The 20447-nt window shown below is 43.8% G+C and overlaps 2 protein-coding genes across 2 annotated transcripts in view; both read right to left on the reverse strand.

Annotated features, from left to right (window-relative positions):
- Nucleotides 1-20447, reverse strand: part of MPP1 (MAGUK p55 scaffold protein 1) — an 894076-nt gene that overhangs the window by 386553 nt on the left and 487076 nt on the right. The window lies entirely within an intron of this gene.
- Nucleotides 13462-20447, reverse strand: part of LOC309559857 (uncharacterized protein) — a gene marked incomplete at its 3' end in the record, with an annotated part of 183408 nt that continues 176422 nt past the window's right edge. The window contains exons 7-8 of the mRNA XM_082263282.1: nucleotides 14739-14857; nucleotides 13462-14631 (exon numbers count right to left, since the gene is read on the reverse strand). Coding sequence (XP_082119408.1) covers nucleotides 13462-14631; nucleotides 14739-14857 — 1289 coding nt within the window. The remainder of the gene's footprint in view (nucleotides 14632-14738; nucleotides 14858-20447) is intronic.

The following is a 20447-nucleotide window of genomic DNA, read 5'->3' on the forward strand; positions in this document are numbered from 1 at the left end:
TCCCTCATCCCGATCACTATTGTTAACCACTTTACCACCGGAGGATTTTGCTGTCCTACGTCCAGGCCACTTTTGCGATTCGGCACTGTGCGACTTTAACTGACAATTGCGCGGTCATGCAATGCCGTACCCAAACTAAATTTACGTCCTTTTTTTCCCCACAAACAGAGCTTTCTTTTGGTGGTATTTGATCACCTCTGCGCTTTTCATTTTTTGCGATATTAAAAAAAAAATGCGACAATTTTGAAAAGATAACAATATTTTTCTACTTTGACAGTTAAAAAATATCCAATATATTCAATTTTTGTCATATATTTAGGCCAAAATGTATTTAGCTACATGTCTTTGACAAAAAAATTCTCAATGAGCGTATTTTTAACCGCTTTAAGACCGGAAGATTTTACCCCATTCCTGACCAGGCCATATTTTGCGATTCGGCACTGCGTTACTTTAACGGACAATTGCGCGGTCGTGCGATGCTGTACCCAAATTAAATTTGTTCTTTTTTCCCCCACAAATAGAGCTTTCTTTTGGTGGTATTTGATCACCTGTGCGATTTTTACTTTTTGCGCTATATACAAAAAAAGAGCGACAATTTTGAAAAAAATAACAATATTTTTCACATTCACGTTTTATATGAAATTCCCCAAAAAAAAAATGTAAAAATCAATTTTTTTTTAACATTTTAGGCCAATTTGTTTTATGCTACCTATGTTTGGTAAATAAAATCACAAAAAGCGTATTTTGATTGGTTTGCGCAAAAGTTATTGCGTTTACTAACTAAGGGAAAGATTTTTGTCTTTTTTTTTTTAACGAGTAATGGCGGCGATCTGCTTTTTTTTTTTTTTTTTTTGCGGGACTTCGACATTGTGGCGGACAGATCGGACCCTTGACTGACATTTTTGACACTTTTGGGGGTACCAGTGACATTACTACAGTAATCAGTGCTATACATATGCACTGTTACTGTAAAAATTACACTGGCAGGGAAGGGGTTAATTTTTATTGGTGATCAAGGGGTTAATGTATGCCTGGTGCTTACTTACGTGTGTGGGGGGGGGGGGGGTGACTGAGTGACACAAGGACAGATCGCAGGTTCAGCTATGCTGAACCCTGCAATCTGACCCTGCCTGTCACTTAGGAGATCCGCCCGCTTTGTTTACACAAGCGGGCGGATCTCCACACTCGATCCCCGACGATCGGGGAAGAGCAGTGGTGATCACCGCCGCTCCTCCCCTGGCCCGACACCCGCTGTGACTGAATACAGCGGGAGCGAGCCTCTGGCGGCGCGCGCGCCCCCCACAAGGGGAGGAGTCCAGCGACGTAGGTCTACGTCGCTGGACGGAATCGAGCCACTTTGCCGCAGTAGTATCCATGTGAGCGGTCGGTAAGTGGTTAAGGGTGCAGGATCCCAGCCCTGTAGAGACATTGCTGTTACGAGGCTGGCTAGCCCAACAGTTCTTTGAGAAGAAAAGGGGCTGGAGAGCCCGAAGTTTCAGTTATGTTCAAAGTTCAAGTTGTTTTTGGGGTTAAAAACCCTATTCTCATGTTTCCCCCTTTCCCTTCTATCCTTGCAAAAGGGATTGGGAGTCAGCAGAACTGCTACCACTGTGTAGTACCATCAAAAGAGGGTCGACCCTCTAACTCACAACAGTCCAGAGGACTTCATTAGTCACTAATGCCTCGTTTCCACTGATCGGATCGGTTTGGGTCGGTTCGGTACGCTAATTTGAGTGTTTCCATTATGAAAGTGGCCCATACAACCAAACCAAACCGCACCATTCCTGATCCTCCTTCAGATGTAGGGCCATAGGAAATGGTACGGTATGGTTAGGGCGGAGCTACTGGCATCACACGATAGATTCCACTGATTGGCGGACAGGAAAACTTCAATGCTCACGTCAAATGAGAGCTCAAAACAAACACCTTATTTGGTGTAAACCCAGCATGGCCCCTGGTGGCCCGACTTGCAGTGGAAACGCTCACCTGAATAGACCGGACCATTCTAACCCTTCCAAACTGTACCGCCCCGAACCGTTCCGCTCAGTGGAAACGAGGCATTAGTGTCATGCTTCAGTTGTTATCAGAAGCCATCCTTACCAAATGTTCTATCAAGATCCTTTGAGCCAATGTGCCAGGATCACTCATTGGAACATGTCAAGGGACACTTTGCGAAGAAACTTGGGCCAACGGGCCAGTAGCAAAGAGTACAGAAGAAGAGGGTTCCTTTACAAAGATACTTTATTCAAAGGACACTTTGTGAAGATCCTGTTGGGCCAGTGGGCCAGTTGAGAGACCTTTATATGAATTACTGCCTCGAGGAGGAGGTAGTGACTCATGGTCTCTTCAGAGGAGGGATGCCAGTGTGAGGGATCCCTCGAAGAGATATACAAAACTCACAAGTTGGACAAGCTTGCTCAGGCTCCATCAATATTGCTTGTCGCAGAAGAAGACGTGTTGCCTTGGTGTTACAGAAGGAAAGGACACTGTGAACACCAGTCGGGTGGACTCTGCATGTCTTTATTCTGAACTTGTGGGTCTGACTATAATACAAAGAGAGTCAGTGTCCTAGTGCCGAGAAGGGACTGTGCTTATTATTTATTCCCCAAAATGATTCTTGGAGAGAATTGAAATGAAAGTGTGAAGCCTCGTACACACGCGTCGAAATTCGGCAGGGAATTTTCGTCCGACGACCGATCTGCCGATTTTCGGCTTGTTAATATGATGCTTCCGACAACCGACTCCGACTTTTCAGGCCGAAAAAAATCTGGTGTGCAGGCTATAAAATTTTTGTCCTCCGTCAAAACACGTCCGATTTTCGTGCAGTCAGTACAGATTTCGACAGGGAAAAATCTTATGAGCAAGACTGGGCATGGTCAGAGAAGAAAGAACACAAAGAAAGCAAACCAACACATGACATCACTTCTGTAGTAGAATTTTGTCGGTCGACAAAAGTCCAGTGCAGTCTAGGCACATTCCAACCAACAAAACACCACTCTGGACAAAAGACGGACGACCGGTCGGCGGAAAATTGTTGCGTGTGTACTAGGCATTAGATAGTTAGCTTGGCACGGTCTAATTGTTATCTGTTTCAGGAATAACAATGGAACATAGAGTCAAGTGTGCCCTGAGAGGGCCGGGATTGAAGAGAATTTCTACAAGAATGTGCAGTTAGAGATAATATGGTGAGAAGGTCGCCTCTGAGGAGAGGACGGTCTCACTGGTGTAAGTAGCAATCCATCGATTTATGTCCAATGGGGTGCAGCGCTATTTGGCTATATTGCTGAATGGTGCAAAATGACTGTGCAAATGTTAACGTGGTGAATGTTCACAATGCATGGGAAAAATGATGAATAGAGTGCTTGTGATGAATAAATAAATATGTAACGCTACTCCCTTGGGAGCTGCTGGTTATGGGTTCCCCTGGGTTACCATTAGCAACAACATGACAGTTCAGCATTTTCAAAGTGTGTTGGCTCAGTCAGGAAACATTCTAGGAGCTTTGGTTTTTGTGTTTTTATTGAGAACTTGGATGGGAGAAGGGAATGAGTGGGATACTCCAACTTGCATGAACTATGCACAATTTGCTGGGACGACTAGAAAATACTGAGTGCGGCAAGGCCGCTGCTTCACCTTGTCAGTAGCAGTGAAGTAGTAGTTAATGAACTGTTTTTGATACGCTGTACTGTACTGCAGAACAATCTTCAGGGCCCTTCATGGCACCCACTTGGTTCCTATTCTTCAGGGTTCTCTACACGGCACCCCCTTTACTATAATGCTTCCTGCGTGAGCTAGCTCCGTGATCCCCCTGATTTCATTGGAGTGGCCCCCCTTCCTGGCACCCCCTTTGTTCCTATTCTTCAGGGTTCTCTACACGGCACCCCCTTTCCTGTATCACTCTCTGTGTGAGCTAGCTCCTTGATCCCCCTGACTTCATTGGAGTGGCCCCCCTTCCTGGCACCCCCTTTGTTCCTATACTTCAGGGTTCTCTACACGGCACCCCCTTTACTGTAACGCTTCCCGCGTGGGCTAGCTCCTTGATCCCCCTGACTTCATTGGAGTGGCCCCCCTTCCTGGCACCCCCTTTGTTCCTATTCTTCAGGGTTCTCTACACGGCACCCCCTTTCCTGTATCACTCTCTGTGTGAGCTGGCTCCTTGGTCCTCTGACTTCTTTGGAGTGGCCCCCCTTCCTGGGCCGACCCTTTGGAAAATCTCTTGGACACTGTTTTTCCCGAGAGACTCTGCCAGCAGCTCCGCTGGATCTTCTGCAGCTCGGCTCCACACCGGGTTCACTAGGCCGACTTGCCTAAGACCACCTTCCTCACACCTGCAGGAGGAGAGGCAGCCGTCCACCTCCTCCTGGGACTCTGTGCCTCCCGCCAAAGACGCCCTGTCGCATGTCCCCTCAGTATTTATGGTCAATCCCAGGATGCACTGCGGTGGTGCCTTCCCACTGGGACTGCCATAAAACCTGATGTGTCACTGGCTGGGTTTCCTCCACTGTCCAACGAGCTCCCTCATTGGATGCAGTGGGGACACTCCCTCAGACCCAGTGAATCACACCTGGAGACATGCAACGGCCAACCTAACAGATCAGGCACCCTAATGGGCAGAAGGAGCAATAGATGCGTTTGCCTAGCACCTACCTAGGAGGATGCTACAAATAAATAATCAATACAAACCAAGAATAAATAACAATGTATAGATAAGCAAAATATAAAGGTGATATTAATGCGATCTTCTTCGCCTAAGGTGCGACGTGAATAAATCAAATAAAACAGCGGTGACTAGATCTGTCAAAGTGCAAAAGTGCTTTTACAGGTGACAACGGGTGCAAATAAATACCAATGCAAAAATAAATGAATAAATGTGCCGCAACAAAACAGTGACTGATGTCAGTAGCTGGATGAATGAAGGGGCTCAATCCGGTGACCACAATGCAACAAAGTGCAGATCTTCAGTGTGGGTGACACCTTTCAGTGTTCAAGCCGCTCGCCTTACTGCTATACAATTATAGCGTGAAATACAATTCCTTGGCTACGGCTTCACATATGCTGTAATACGTCCTCTCCAATCCTCGTCCTTAGATATTCTTATATATATATTTTATTATATATATATATATATATATATATAATTTTATATTTATTATTATATTTTATATTATTATATTATATTATATTCTCAGATATTCTCCGTGTGGTATATGTAAAAAATAATATTGGAGGTCCACAGCATAATCCCTTTTAACCACTTCTGGACCGGAAGGATTTGCCCCCTTAATGACCAGGCCCTATTTTGCAATTCGGCACTGCGTTATTTTAACCACTTGCCGACCGCCGCAAGTAAATATACTGCGAAGGTCAGCCCCTCACAGGCAAAGTGACGTATATATACGTCACTAGCCTGTGAGGCTCTGGGGAGCGAGCGCGCGCCGCCGGCGGCGTGCTCCCGCGCGGTCACGGACCCCCCCCCCCCGCGCTTGTGACCGGCGGACCCGATGTCCGCCGCTCACTCGGCGATCGGCGGGAGAGAGGGAGAAAGGCAGGCGGCTAATGTAAACAAGCCGCCTGTCATTCTCGCCTGTGTAGAAACACTGATCATTCGGTTCTACTATGTAGGACCGTTGATCAGTGTAACTACAGCTAAAGCCACAGCCAATCACAGTTAGAATCACGCCCCTAGGGACACACATAGCCCCTCCCTCTCAAATAAAGTTAACCCCTTCACTGCCAGTGTAATTTTACAGTAACAGTGCATATGTATAGCACTGATTACTGTAGAAATGTCACTGGTAACCCCAAAAGTGTCAAAAATGTCAGTCAAGGGTCCGATCTGTCCGCCGCAATGTCGCAGTACCGCAAAAAAAAAATCGCAGATCGCCGCCATTACGCGTTAAAAAAAAAACAACAAAAATGACAAAAATCTTTCCCTTTGTTAGTAAACGCGATAACTTTTGCGCAAACCAATCAAAATACGTTTTTTACCAAACATAGGTAGCATAAAACAAATTGACCGAAAATGTTAAAAAATTTTGATTTTTACATTTTTTTGGGGGGGGGAATCTCATATAAAAAAATGTGAAAAATATTGTTTTTTTTGCAAAATTGACGCTATTTTTTTGTTTATAGCGCGTGATCAAAAAATCGCACCGGTGATCAAATACCACCAAAAGAAAGCTCTGTTTGTGGGAAAAAAAGGACGTCAAATTCGTTTAGGTACAGCGTCGCACGACCGCGCAATTGTCCGTTAAAGTCACGCAGTGCCGAATCGCAAAATACCCCCTGGTCGGAAAGGGGGTAAAATTTTCCGGGGCTTAAGTGGTTAACGGACAGTTGCGCGGTTGTGCGACGCTGTACCCAAATAAAATTAACGTCCTTTTTTCCCCACATATAGAGCTTTCTTTTGGTGGTATTTGATCACCTGTGCGATTTTTATTTTTTGCTCTATAAACTAAAAAAGAGCGACAATTTAAAAAAATAAAAACAATGATTTTCACATTCTGCTATAGGAAATTCCCCAAAAAAAAAAAATTAAAATTTAAAAATCTATTTTTTTAACATTTTGGGCCAATTTGTTTCCGGCTACATATTTTTGGTAAAAATAAGCGTATTTTGATTGGTTTGCGCAAAAGTTATTGTGTCTACTAACTATGGGAAAGATTTATGTCATTTTTATTGTTTTGGGTTTTTTTTTACTAGTAATGGCGGCAATCTGCGATTTTTTTTTTTTTTTTTGCGGGATCACCGCCATTACTAGTAAAAAAAAAAAAAAAAAAAAAAATGACATAAATCTTTCCCTTTGTTAGTAAACGCAATAACTTTTGCGCAAACCAATCAAAATACGCTTATTGCGATTTTTTTTTTTTTTTTACCAAAAATATGCAGCAGAAAACAAATTGGCCTAAAACGTTAAAAAAAATTTATTTTTACATTTTTTTTTTGGGAATGTCCTATAGCAGAATGTGAAAAATATTGTTTTTTTTTTTTTTTTTCAAAATTGTCGCTCTTTTTTTGTTTATAACGCAAAAAATAAAAATAGCACAGGTGATCAAATACCACCAAAAGAAAGCTCTTTTTGTGGGAAAAAAAGGACTTCCATTTTATTTGGGTACAGTGCCGCACGACCGCGCAATTGTCCGTTTAAAGGAATGCAGTGCTGAATCGCAAAATAGGGCCTGGTCAGCAAGGGGGCAAATCCTTGCAGTCTTAAAGTGGTTAATGGTTGTGTGTTAAATTATTTGGAGGGGACAGCAAATTTACACTGTTATACAATCTGTACACTCACTACTTTACATTGTAGCAAAGTGTCATTTCTTCAGTGTTGTCACATGAAAAGATAGAATAAAATATTTACAAACATGTGAGGGGTGTACTCACTTTTGTGAAATATTGTATGTTCAGATTGGAAAGCCCATATGTTCATCGGGCATTGCAGAGATCTGTGTTAAAGTAGTTGTAAACTCCTGAGTACTGTTTGTACCTATAGGTAGTGGCGGCTTTGTTTTTGGGGGGGGGCGCAAAATGAAAAATGTAATAGGCATTGCTTCGTGGCAAAAAATTGCATAACTTTCAGGTCACACAGGTGTGAAAGGGGCCTTCAGTAATCAAGGCACAGTGCCTTGAAGAAGTATTCATAGTCACCCCTTCAAATAATCCACATTTTGCCCCATGCTATATCTCCATATATTACCTATTCGTACAGGAATTGTCCCATGCTATATATCCATATATTACCTATTAGTACAGGAATTGTCCCATGCTATATATCCATATATTACCTATTAGTACAGGAATTGCCCCATGCTATATCTCCATATATTACCTATTAGTACAGGAATTGTCCCATGCTATATATCCATATATTACCTATTAGTACAGGAATTGTCCCATGCTATATATTCATATATTACCTATTAGTACAGGAATTGTCCCATGCTATATATTCATATATTACGTATTCGTACAGGAATTGTCCCATGCTATATATTCATATATTACCTATTAGTACAGGAATTGTCCCATGCTATATATATTTATATATGACCTATTTGTACAGGAATTGTCCCATGCTATATATTCATATATTACCTATTAGTACAGGAATTGTCCCATGCTATATATATTTATATATGACCTATTAGTACAGGAATTGTCCCATGCTATATATTCATATATTACCTATTAGTACAGGAATTGTCCCATGCTATATATTCATATATTACCTATTCGTACAGGAATTGTCCCATGCTATATATTCATATATTACCTATTAGTACAGGAATTGTCCCATGCTATATATTCATATATTACCTATTAGTACAGAAATTGTCCCATGCTATATATATTTATATATGACCTATTTGTACAGGAATTGCCCCATGCAATATATTCATATATTACGTATTTGTACAGGAATTGTCCCATGCTATATATTCATATATTACCTATTAATACAGGAATTGTCCCATGCTATATATTCATATACTACCTATTAGTACAGGAATTGTCCCATGTTATATATATTCATATATTACCTATTAGTACAGGAATTGTCCCATGCTATATATCCAAATATTACCTATTAGTACAGGAATTGTCCCATGCTATATATTCATATATAGTAATTAGTATATTAATAATGGGGAATATCTGAATATATTGCATAGGGCAATTCCTGTACTAATGGGGAATATCTGAATATATTGCATGGGGCAATTCCTGTACTAATGGGGAATATCTGAATATATTGCATGGGGCAATTCCTGTACTAATAGGTAATAAGTAAGAAGACCTAGGCAGAAGTCCATCCATCCAAGTTTATCTGGTGTGCTTGCATTGGACAATTTTTGTACTAATGGGGAATATCTGAGAATATATTGCATGGGACAATTCCTGTACTAATGGGGAATATCTGAATATATAGCATGGGACAATTCCTGTACTAATAGGTAATATATGGATATAAAGCATGGGGCAATTCCTATACTAATGGCCCATTAGTATAGGAATTGCCCCATGCTATATATTCATATATTACGTATTCGTACAGGAATTGCCCCATGCTATATATTCAGATATTCCCCATTAGTACAGGAATTGTCCCATGCTATATATTCAGATATTCCCCATTAGTACAGGAATTGTCCCATGCTATATATTCAGATATTCCCTATTAGTACAGGAATTGCCCCATGCTATATATTCAGATATTCCCCATTAGTACAGGAATTGTCCCATGCTATATATTCAGATATTTCCCATTAGTACAGGAATTGCCCCATGCAATATATTCAGATATTCCCCATTACTAATAGGAAGGCCGCCCATGCCATTTCTTCAGAGCTCTGTGCCATTACCAGCGGCTCCCACACTCATGTTGCAGGAATAAAGTCACACAGGTCAGGCCAGTAGCACAGCCGGAGTCCGCAGACCCCGAAGGAAGACGGGGGAAGATGGATGCGGCCTCCAGCGGGGACAACGTGGGCTTCTTTTGCAGGTAAGTGTCACATAATGTGCTAGTATGCATTTACTTTGCAGGTAAACAAAAATCTTTTTTTTTTTCAAGACTTTATTTCCTTTTTTATCTGAACGGTCACATTAATTTATTGGCCTGGACTAGGCACTCATGCCAATAGCTTTCTGCCAGGGGAGCAATGTTGTTGGCCAATATAAATTCAACTTCTGGATGTGCTTTGCATCCAATGTCCATGTGGATGCTTTCTATCTGGGCTTGTACCCAAAAAGATAACCTGCCAGGATCATAAAAAAAATAATGGTAGCCACCACTGGCGTCTAATTTTGGAAGCTGCACCCCTTACTTTTTGCTTTACTGGTTAGTAAATCTCTAACCCAGCACTAATTTTCGGCCAATAAAATGAGCACTGCATTTATGAAGACCTGGAAAATAGAAAGGTCTGCTGAGCAAATGGCTGCGTTTTTGATGTAGCTCAACGTGTAGAGCGCTCATCTTGCAGCTTCGTGGTTGTGTGTTCAGATCTGTGTGCCAAAAACCTGTTTTTAGGTTTCATGAGTCACCAAATATTTTTCACTTGTTCTCATCATGTTGTATTTGGTATATAGTTCTATAGAGAAGATGTTTTGCTGGCTAGAGCCTGTGGAGCGTCATGTTGGTGTGCTGGCTTTGGATGCCAAAAGCCTTGGATTTCTTAGTTCAAATCTAATTTGGTAACAATAATGGAAAATTGTTACCAATACTTACCGTAATTTTCCTTTCCTGGCCAGTCCTCACGTCAGCACACCTGGGTTTGCTCCTCCTGCGAACCCTCAGGACCACCCTTATCCTAGCTTATAAAAGAGGGCCCTCCCATTCCCTCTTGTTCTGTATTTAGCGGTGACAGGCCACTTAGGGAGGGTTCCAAGGTTGTGCTGACGTGAGGACTGGCCAGGAAAGGAAAATTACGGTAAGTATTGGTAACAATTTTCCATTTTCCTGGCCAGCCCCACGTCAGCACACCTGGGATTTACCTAGCTATGTAGGGCGGGATAATGACATAAAAGAACAGTCCTTTTTAATGCTCTATGAATAGACTTTATTTCGTTTGTAAAGGTGCCGTCACTACTGCCGTTCCAAATCTTGTTGTATTGGTTGACATCACGTCCAAGTTATAGTGTCTGGCGAAGGTCCCACAGGAGCTCCAGCTGGCTGTCTTGCATATTTCCTCCACCGACACTTTGGCGAGTGCTGTCTATGAGGTCGCCACACCTCTAGTTGAGTGCGCACGTAATATTTGTGGAGGAGCTAGGCCCTGTTGCTTGTATGCCAGGTTAATTGTCCTGGTAATCCAAGTCGATATGAGTCTTGCTGATGCAGCTTCCTCTCTTCTAGGACCTGCTGGCAGAATAAATAGGCCATCTGACTTTCGTATTTGCTGGGTGCGTTGTAGGTATGTCGCAAATAAGCTGACCATATCTAGTGGCCTCAGGTCTAGCTCATCTGTCTGTTCTGGTGGTTGTGTGAAAACTTGGTAGGATCGATTCCCAATTTAAGTGGAACTCCGAGACTACCTTAGATATTAAGGCTGGTGAGGGCCGCAGGATAACTTTGTCTGCCAGAACAAGACAAAATGGCTGTCTGCAAGAAAAGGCTGCTAGTTCAGAAACCCTTCTGGCTGATGTGATAGCTGTAAGAAAGGCTATTTTTGATGTTAAGAACCACAAGGGGCATGTCTCGGTGGGGACGAACGGAGGTTGGAGCAGGGCTTTTAGCACTATGCCCAAGTCCCAAGTTGGGAAGAGGTTCTTTCTCGGAGGCTGTATTCTCATTGTCGCTTTGAGGAATTGTCTTATTAGGGGTTCTTCTGCCCACCTGTGACCTGTGAATGCTGATAATGCAGACACTTGTACTTTGATTGTATTGTAGGCCAAGCCCACTTCTAGGGCTGTTTGCAAGAAGCTTAGTACATTCTTGATCTCTGGCATGGACGGGGAAAAGGCCCGTTCTGTAGCAAAGGTTACAAATCTCTCCCACACTCTTGTATATGTAGAATTTGTAGATGCCTTCCTTGCCCTCAATAATGTGGTGATTACTTCCTCGGAGAGTCCCTGCGACCGCAATCTGGCCGATTCAAGAGCCAAGCCGCTAGTTGCAGCCTCCCTGGATTCTGATGTGTCCACTGTCCCCGTTTCAATAGGTCTTTCTTCAGGGGCAGCGCTATTGGCGGGGCTGCCGCCATCTGTAATAGCAATGGAAACCAGGGTCTTCGAGGCCAGAAGGGTAGTATGAGGATGGCATGTGTCCCCTCTTTTGCGATTTTCAATAATGTCTTCAAAATGAGTGGAAACGGAGGGAAGATGTATACTAGTGGGAACGTCCATGGAATTGAGAATGCATCTTGTGCTATCGCTTTGTGGTTCTTGAACCTTGTTACAAATTTTGGCAGCTGTGCATTCTCTGATGTTGCCATTAGATCCACGGAGGGTGTTCCCCATTCGGCGAAAATTGGTTCCAGGTAGCATCTGTTGACCGCCCACTCGCTGCTGGTAGGGAAATTCCGACTCAGCTGATCTGCAAGGATGTTCTGTCTGCCTGGAATGTAGATCGCTGTCAGGGCCTCCAGCCGTGTCTCGGCCCAGACAAAAATCCTGGTTGTCAATTGCAGTAAAGAGAGGCTTCTGGTTCCTCCTTGTCGGGCTATGTAGGAGACTGCCGTTTGATTGTCCAACCTTAGTTGGACTTGGGCTCCTTGAATCAAGTCTTCGAAAGCACGCAGGGCTAGGAAGGCTGCTTGCAACTCCAGGAGATTGGAGTGTCTTGTCTCGATTGTTTGCCATCTGCCCTGAATCTGCCTGCCGAGGCAGTGGGCCCCCCAGCCCCGGAGACTGGCATCCGAAGTTATTGTTATCCACTCCCCTGGGCTGAGGGGCATGCCTTGCGACAGGCTGTCCGGTGAACTCCACCATACTAGGTTCTGGCGGATTCGAGTTGGCAACCTGATCCTCTGATCTAAGGATGCGCCATCCCACTGACAAAGGAATGACGTCTGAAAAGCTCTTGCATGGAATCTTGCCCAAGGTACTGCGGGGGTCGCTGCCGTAAACATTCCTAGAAGTGTCATGCAGTCTCTTGCTGATAGTGCAGGAGCACTCATTATGCTGTCGATACAAGCCATCAGTTCGGCCACCTTGCGATTGGGTAAGAAGATCCGTCCCTTTTGTGTATCGAATATTAGGCCCAGGTACTCCATTCTTCGAGATGGTATTAATTGACTCTTTTGAGCATTCACCAGCCAACCAAAATTGGCGAGAATTTGTAATACTTGATCGCGATGTCGCGTTAATTCTGTAATTGATTGGGCTACCACCAGAATGTCGTCCAAGTAGTGGTAGATCCTTATCCTTTTTAGACGAATGTTTGCAATGGTGGCTAACAGAACCTTGGAGAAGACTCTGGGAGCCGTGCTGATTCCGAAAGGCAAGCATCTGAATTGATAATGGTCTTCTCCCAAAGTGAACCTCAGATACCTCTGGTGGTGTTTGTTGATTGGAATGTGCAGATATGCATCTGCGAGATCGATTGATATCATCCAATCGTCTGGCTGTATCACTGATATATTCGTATATATGGACTCCATCCTGAATCCCTGAGGTTCGATGAATAAGTTTAGCGATCTCAGGTCCAGGACTGGCCTGAGGTCTCCCGATGCCTTGGGAACCAAGAATATTGGGGAATAAACGCCTCTTCCCTGCTGTTGTGGCGGTACTGGTATGATTGCCTGTTTCTGACACAATTCTTCTACATATCCTATTAAAAATTCTTGCTTCTTTTGGTCCTGTGGCCATCTTGTCTGGACAAATATGTTCGGTGGTTTTTGCCGAAAGACTATCTTGTAGCCCGTCTTTATCGTACTTTGGACCCATTGGTCCTTGACTTCGTCCGTCCATACCCTCCAAAAGGCCGTCAGCCTGGCCCCCACCTGGAGGGGTCGGACGGATGCACCGTCAAAAAGACTTCTCGGCCTTCTTCGCCGTTTGCGCAGCTCGTGACTTTACACCCCTCAAAAAGGAGCTCTGCGTTCCTCTCCATTGGCCCCTTGCATATTCTCGACCAGGCCTATATGATCTTGCCTCACGCGCTCTTCTGAAATCTGTCTGTCCTGGACGGAAGGATGGTTGTCTCTTCTTTGCTCTCTGTGGTAAGAGTCCCGTCTTACCTCCCGTTGCACGCTTAATTGCTTCCTCTAAGGTCTTTCCAAAAAGTATCTTACCGTTAAACGGAATATTGCAAAGTGCCTGTTTTGATGCACTGTCAGCCGCCCAGTGCCGCAGCCAGAGGGCTCTCTTTGCTGTCACCGAGTGCACCATAAGCCTCCCTAACAGCTTTACGAGGTCTATGGAGGCCTCCGCCAGGAAGGCTGCTGTCAGATTTAATTCTTCCAAAGCTGTAACAATCCTGGCTCTCTCTACTCCTGAGTTAAGTGCGGTCTCCACATTCGTGACCCATACCTTAACGGCTCTGGAGATGGAGGCCAATGCTATGCTCGGGCGGCAGGCCATACCAGCAACCGAGTAGATCTTTTTAAGATCAGCATCCGCCCGTCGATCCATTGGGTCCCTGAAGGTTGCGGAGTCTTCTAAAGGAAGAGACATCTGCCTTGCCAAACGCTGCAGGGCTGCGTCTACCCCCGGCGGAGATTCCCAAAACTCGGCATCCACGGTCTTAAAAGGGTATAACTTAGAAAAACGATTCTGGGTGTTCGCTTTCTTCTCTGGTTTCCCCCATTCTTCTTCCAACAATTCTCGTATTTCTGTCATGAAAGGAAAAGCCGCTCCCTGCTTCTTCAGGGTCGGGAAATATCTCCTTACTTTTTCTGGTGGCTGGGAGTCTTGCTCCCACTCTATGGCTTCCTTTACCGCTGTGTCATATGGTTCTATGAACTGAAAATCAAACATATGTTCCTCTAGATCCTCTGATTCCGAAGAGGTTCCTGAAGAAATTTCCAGCACTGGCGGTGATCCCTTTCTGTACTCTGGGTTACTCCCTGTTTTAGGCCTGCTTCTAGGCGTACTTGTACTAGCCACCAGGTGTATGCTATCTGCCACGGCTTCGTGGATGTATTCTTTAATCTTGTTTGCCTCTGCCTCCTTGTCTGGGGCCACATCTTTAATGCACTCGGCACACAGGAGTTTTCCAGGAGCAGCAGGAGCCGTACAGGCCCATCATAAGCCCTCTGCGGGTCGACCTTTGGACCTCCTTGGCTCCATGTCTGGAGACTTACTAGCGTGCGACCTGCTCGGAGATTGAGGCGCCTGGCTAGAGCGAGGTTCAGGTGGAGGTGAACCAGATCGTTGGCGGGTCTTTTCCTTATGCGAATGCTTCTTTTTAGGGCTCTTGCTCCTAAAAGACAAACACCCTTTAAATATGGTGTATGCACTCTTTTCACCGTCTAGTCCCTCGTAGCCCCCTCCTACCTTTCCGACGATCTTCGTGCCTTCTGTGGCTGTGGCGAGCTCATGCTAAAAAAGAGGAACGTAAGATAAGCTTATTTCCTCCGTTTCCCCTCACCCTAACTTTCTCTAACTTAATAAAATCTAGATGAAATATGTTAAATACACAGAGATAAGAAAAATAAAAAGACACTTTTTTCTAGCTCCATCTCTTTTTTTTTTTTTTTTTTCATAAAAAGATACTGCTTACCTGTATAGAATAGACAGCACCAGCAGGTGGCAGCAGAGAGTTGACGAGCTTGAAAGGAAGAAACTGTCAAGTCTGGGAACCACTGGGAGGCAGCAGAGAGCTACTACAAGGCAGACAAGGATAGGAGAGAGAGAGTGAGTCATAGGAAGTAAACACAGCTTATGGAACCTAGTTATCTCTCTGCACTGACCTGCACATGGACAGAAAATGAAATGGCTCTCTGCATCGCTGCCATTGTGGCTTCCCCTCTTATGCAGGGCGGTTGCTAGGCTACACCCACCGCCCAGAGCTCCACCTCCTCTGATATCACTGCCAGTGAATATATAAGCCAGGGAGAGCGGCCGGAGCATCCCTAATAGCTGCAAACAGGTGAGGGGAAACGAGCTGAGCACACCACAGCCTCTCCACCATACTATTAGGCTCTTTAAGCCATTCATGCCCGCAGCCCCGGCACTCAGGGCGTCCAGGGTTTTAAGAGGATTTACCTCTATCAGTCTGGACCTACCAATACCAGGAGAGGCTAAACCTGGGTGGGAAGGTTCGGCAGGGGGGGGGATCCATTCTCACTTGTAGCTTGCTTCAGGTGGCCTGGAGACCAAAAAAAGGAGAACAAGAGGGAATGGGAGGGCCCTCTTTTATAAGCTAGGATAAGAGTGGTCCTGAGGGTTCGCAGGAGGAGCAAACCCAGGTGTGCTGACGTGGGGCTGGCCAGGAAAAAGTGTTTTATGTGCCACTAAATATGTTTCAATTGTTCTCATTGTGCCGTTTCAGTATATAGCTCTACAGACCAGCAATACTGCTAACCAGAGCCTGTGGTGCGTGTTGTAAGTGTGCTGATGTTCACTGCATAAAGCCTTGGATTTGTTGGTTCGATTCCCTGATGAGGCAAAGCTTTTATGTTTCAAAGGCTTAGAGAGCCTAGATCCATGATATAGGTCCACGAGCAACTATTACTGATATCTACTGGTTCTGTGGCGCAGTGTGTAGGCTCCTGAAGTTTGAACCAGGAGGTTGTGGGTTCAATTCCCACCAATGTCCAAAGATTGATGGTTCCTTAAAGTAGCACTTTGAGGTTTGTGTAAAGGGCGGATGAAATTGTAAAGACCACAATGAAGTGGTCAGGACTTGATTGCGTTGGTGGTGCGGGCCACCAGTGGTTGGGGCATGAGAGAGTCTGTGACCCTAAGCCTGGGGGCAGGAATACTGTGAAGGAAAAGGGCATGTTGCTAAAAAATATGAGTTTTATGGTAAAATGTAAAAAAAAGTGTATATTGTGATCTTCCTTGGCCTTCCCCTTCCCCTTCAGCCTACTGGGGAGCTTTGGTCACCTCTTTTCATCATGTCCCCCTTTGGCCTACTGGGGGGCTTTGGTCACCTGGTTCCATCATGTCCCCCTTTGGCCTACTGGGGGTCTTTAGTCACCTGGTTTCATCATGTTCCCCTTTGGCCTACCTACTGGGGAGCTTTAGTCACCTGGTTCCATCATGTCCCCCTTTGGCCTACTGGGGGTCTTTAGTCACCTGGTTCCATCATGTCCCCCTTTGGCCTACTGGGGGGCTTTAGTCATCTGGTTCCATCATGTCCCCCTTTGGCCTACTGGGGGGCTTTAGTTAGCTGGTTTCATCATGTCCCCCTTTGGCCTACTGGGGGGCTTTAGTCACCTGGTTCCATCATGTCCCCTTTGGCCTACTGGGGGGCTTTAGTCACCTAGTTCCATCATGTTCCCCTTTGGCCTACTGGGGGGCTTTAGTCACCTGGTTCCATCATGTCCCCCTTTGGCCTACTGGGGGGCTTTAGTTAGCTGGTTTCATCATGTCCCCCTTTGGCCTACTGGGGGGCTTTAGTCACCTGGTTCCATCATGTCCCCCTTTGGCCTACTGGGGGTCAACCACATCATAGTTACACAGTGAGAAGGTCTGTGCCTTAACCTCTCATTACACAGGGACACCCCTTTGCTACCTTGCTGTTCCGCCCCCAAACAGCTCTTAGTAGACACCTGGTTTGATCTGCTTTGGGAATCGAACTTATGGCCTTCAGATTCCACGTTCACCGCCCTACATGCTGCGCCACAGATCTGGATGCTCAAACCTGCCAGCAGTGCCTATACATCCTAAATCCAAGCTGAAAAGTGTAGTAACCCATAGCAACCAATAGCAACCAATATGACGAGGATTCAAAAGAAGATTGGTTGCTATTGGTTTCAACAGTTTATACAACGTTAATAAATAAGTGTTAAAACGTGACCACCTCTGGATTTGAACTGATGAACCTTTCGTTTGGGAGATCACCAACATAACCCCAAGGCTATAGTCTCAGGCAGCTCACACCGCAGTTTTAATATCATGACATACCATATCACCAGTGGATTCATGTTCAAATATACTGAATTGCCATCATCTAACAGAAACTAGTCTCTCAGTTGACCTTCCAAAGGATATTTCCATCTAGTAAAACTATATTTTTAAGAATACTTCTTCAAAATTTGGAAATTTAATACATTTTGGAAATTTAATAAATGAATAATGGGAACGTGATTGCTTGGGGATTCGAACTTGCACATTTCTCGTTGGTGAGAACAGCAGTAAACATGCAGAGCCATTGTCTCAGATGGTGGGCGGGGCCTAACACTAGCGCTTTAATCTTCTGAAATCACACATGACTAGGGGTTTAATAGTTGAATATTATACTAAATTACTAGAAGCGATAGAATTGCTAGAAATTGCTATGAAGAGGATTGGTTGCTATTAGCTTCAGTAGTTTTTACAAAATTAATAAATAAAAGAAACTGGAAAGGTGAGATTTGAACTCACAACCATCTCCTTTGGGAGATCACCACCATACCCCCAAGGCTATAGTCTCATATGGTAGCCGAGCCTCAAACCAGAGTAGTAATATCATGACATACCATATGATCAATGGATTAATGTTCAAACATTGTTCTAAATAGCCATCATCTAACAAACCTAGTCTCCCAGTTGACTTTCCAAAGGATATTCCCATCTGGTATAACGGTATTTTCAAGAATACGTTACTTTGATTGGGTACAATAACTCAAAGCAACCATAATGAAATAATACCTAGTCTGAAAGTTGATTGGGTATTATGGGCTTCTTCAAAATTTGGAAATTTAATAATGAGAACGTGGTTGCTTGGGGATTCGAACTTGCACATTTCTCGTTGGTGAGAACAGCAGTATACATGCAGAGCCATTGTCTCAGATGGTGGGCGGGGCCTAACACTAGCTCTTTAATCTTCTGAAATCACACATGACTAAGGGTTTAATAGTTGAACATTATACTAAATTGCTAGAAGCGATACAATTTCTATCCTAACACAACCTAGTCTCCCAGTTGACCTTCCAAAGGATATTCCCATCTGGTATAACGGTATTTGCAAGAATATGTTCCTTTGATTGGGTACAATAACCCAAAGCAGCCATAATGAAATAATATCTAGTCTGAAAGTTGATTGGTTATTATGGGCTTCTTCAAAATTTGGAAATTTAATAATGAGAACGTGGTTGCTTGGGGATTCGAACTTGCACATTTCTCGTTGGTGAGAACAGCAGTATACATGCAGAGCCATTGTCTCAGATGGTGGGCGGGGCCTAACACTAGCGCTTTAATCTTCTGAAATCACACATGACTAGGGACTTAATAGTTGAATATTATACTAAATTGCTAGAAGCGATAGAATTGCTAGAAATTGCTATGAAGAGGATTGGTTGCTTTTAATTTCAGCAATTTGTACAAAATTAATAAATAATTGAAAGTGGAAAGGTGAGATTTGAACTCACAACCATCTCGTTTTCGGGAGATCACCACCCTACCCCCAAGTCTAATGTCTTCTGTGGTAGGCGGGGCCGGAAACCAGAGTAGTAATATCATGACATACCATATGATCAATGGATTCATGTTCAAACATTGTGCTAAATAACCATCATCTAACAAAACCTAGTCTCCCAGTTGACCTTCCAAAGGATATTCCCATCTGGTATAACGGTATTTTCAAGAATATGTCCCTTTGATTGGGTACAATAACCCAAAGCAACCATAATGAAATAATACCTAGTCTGAAAGTTGATTGGTTATTATGGGCTTCTTCAATATTTGGAAATTTAATAAATGAATAAGGAGAACGTGGTTGCTTGAGGATTCGAACTTGCACATTTCTCGTTGGTGAGAACAGCAGTATACAAGCAGAGCCATTGTCTCAGATGGTGGGTGGGGCCTAAATCCAGAGCTTTAATATTCTGAAATCACGCATGACTAGGGGCTTAATAGTTGAATATTATACTAAATTGCTAGAAGCGATAGAATTGCTAGAAATTGCTACGAAGAGGATTGGTTGCTGAGAGTTGATTGGTTATTAAAGGCTTCTTCAGTTTATGTAACTTTAATAAATGAATCATGAAAAGGTGGTTTGCTTGAGGATTTGAACTTGCGAATGAACCGTTTGGGAGATCAGTGGCATAACACGCAAGGCTATTGTCTCAGATGGTGGGTGGGGGGGCTTAAAATTAAGGCTTTAGTATCATGAAATAACACAGGACTAGGGGCCTGATATTTGAAAATGTTACTAAATTGCTACCATCAGACACTAGACTTGTCTGCCACTTGGCTTAGAAGAAATTCCCATTTGGTAAAACATTACTTTTAAGAGTCCATTGCCATGAACCACAGGGCATTATCCTAAATGTTGCCACCAAAGTGCAGTAATCCATAGCATTTAATAAGAAAGGATAAGTCCTCTCTCTGAAAGTTGATTGGTTGCTTTTGGTTTCTGCCCTTTTAATAAATGAATCTGAAAAGGTGGTCACCTGTGGATTTGAACTTGCAACCATTTTACTTGCTAACCCAGAGTCTTACATACAATGCCACTGCCTCAGATGGTGAGTGATGTCCAAAACTAGACCTTTAATGTATTGGAATACCATATGTCAAGTGCATTGATATTGACACAATTTGCTAAACTGCTACCATCAGACTTAGACAAATCTCTCATTCGGCCTACAGGAAATTCCAATCCGGCAAAACTGTACCTTCAAGAGTCCATTGCCACAAACCACAGGGCACTATCCCAACTGCTGCCTACAAAGTGCAATAACACATCGCAACCAATATAGAAGGACACCTTGTCTCAAAATGAATTGGTTGCATCAGGTTTCTGCAACTTTAATAACTTATGGTTATTATTAACTTATGGTTATTATGGGCTTCGAAATGTAATAAATGAATAATGAGAAGGTGGTCGCTTGAGGATTCGAACTTGCACATTTCATGTTTGTGAG

This window comes from Pelophylax lessonae (assembly GCF_965119305.1).
Source record: "Pelophylax lessonae genome assembly, chromosome: 7".
NCBI lineage: Eukaryota > Metazoa > Chordata > Amphibia > Anura > Ranidae > Pelophylax > Pelophylax lessonae.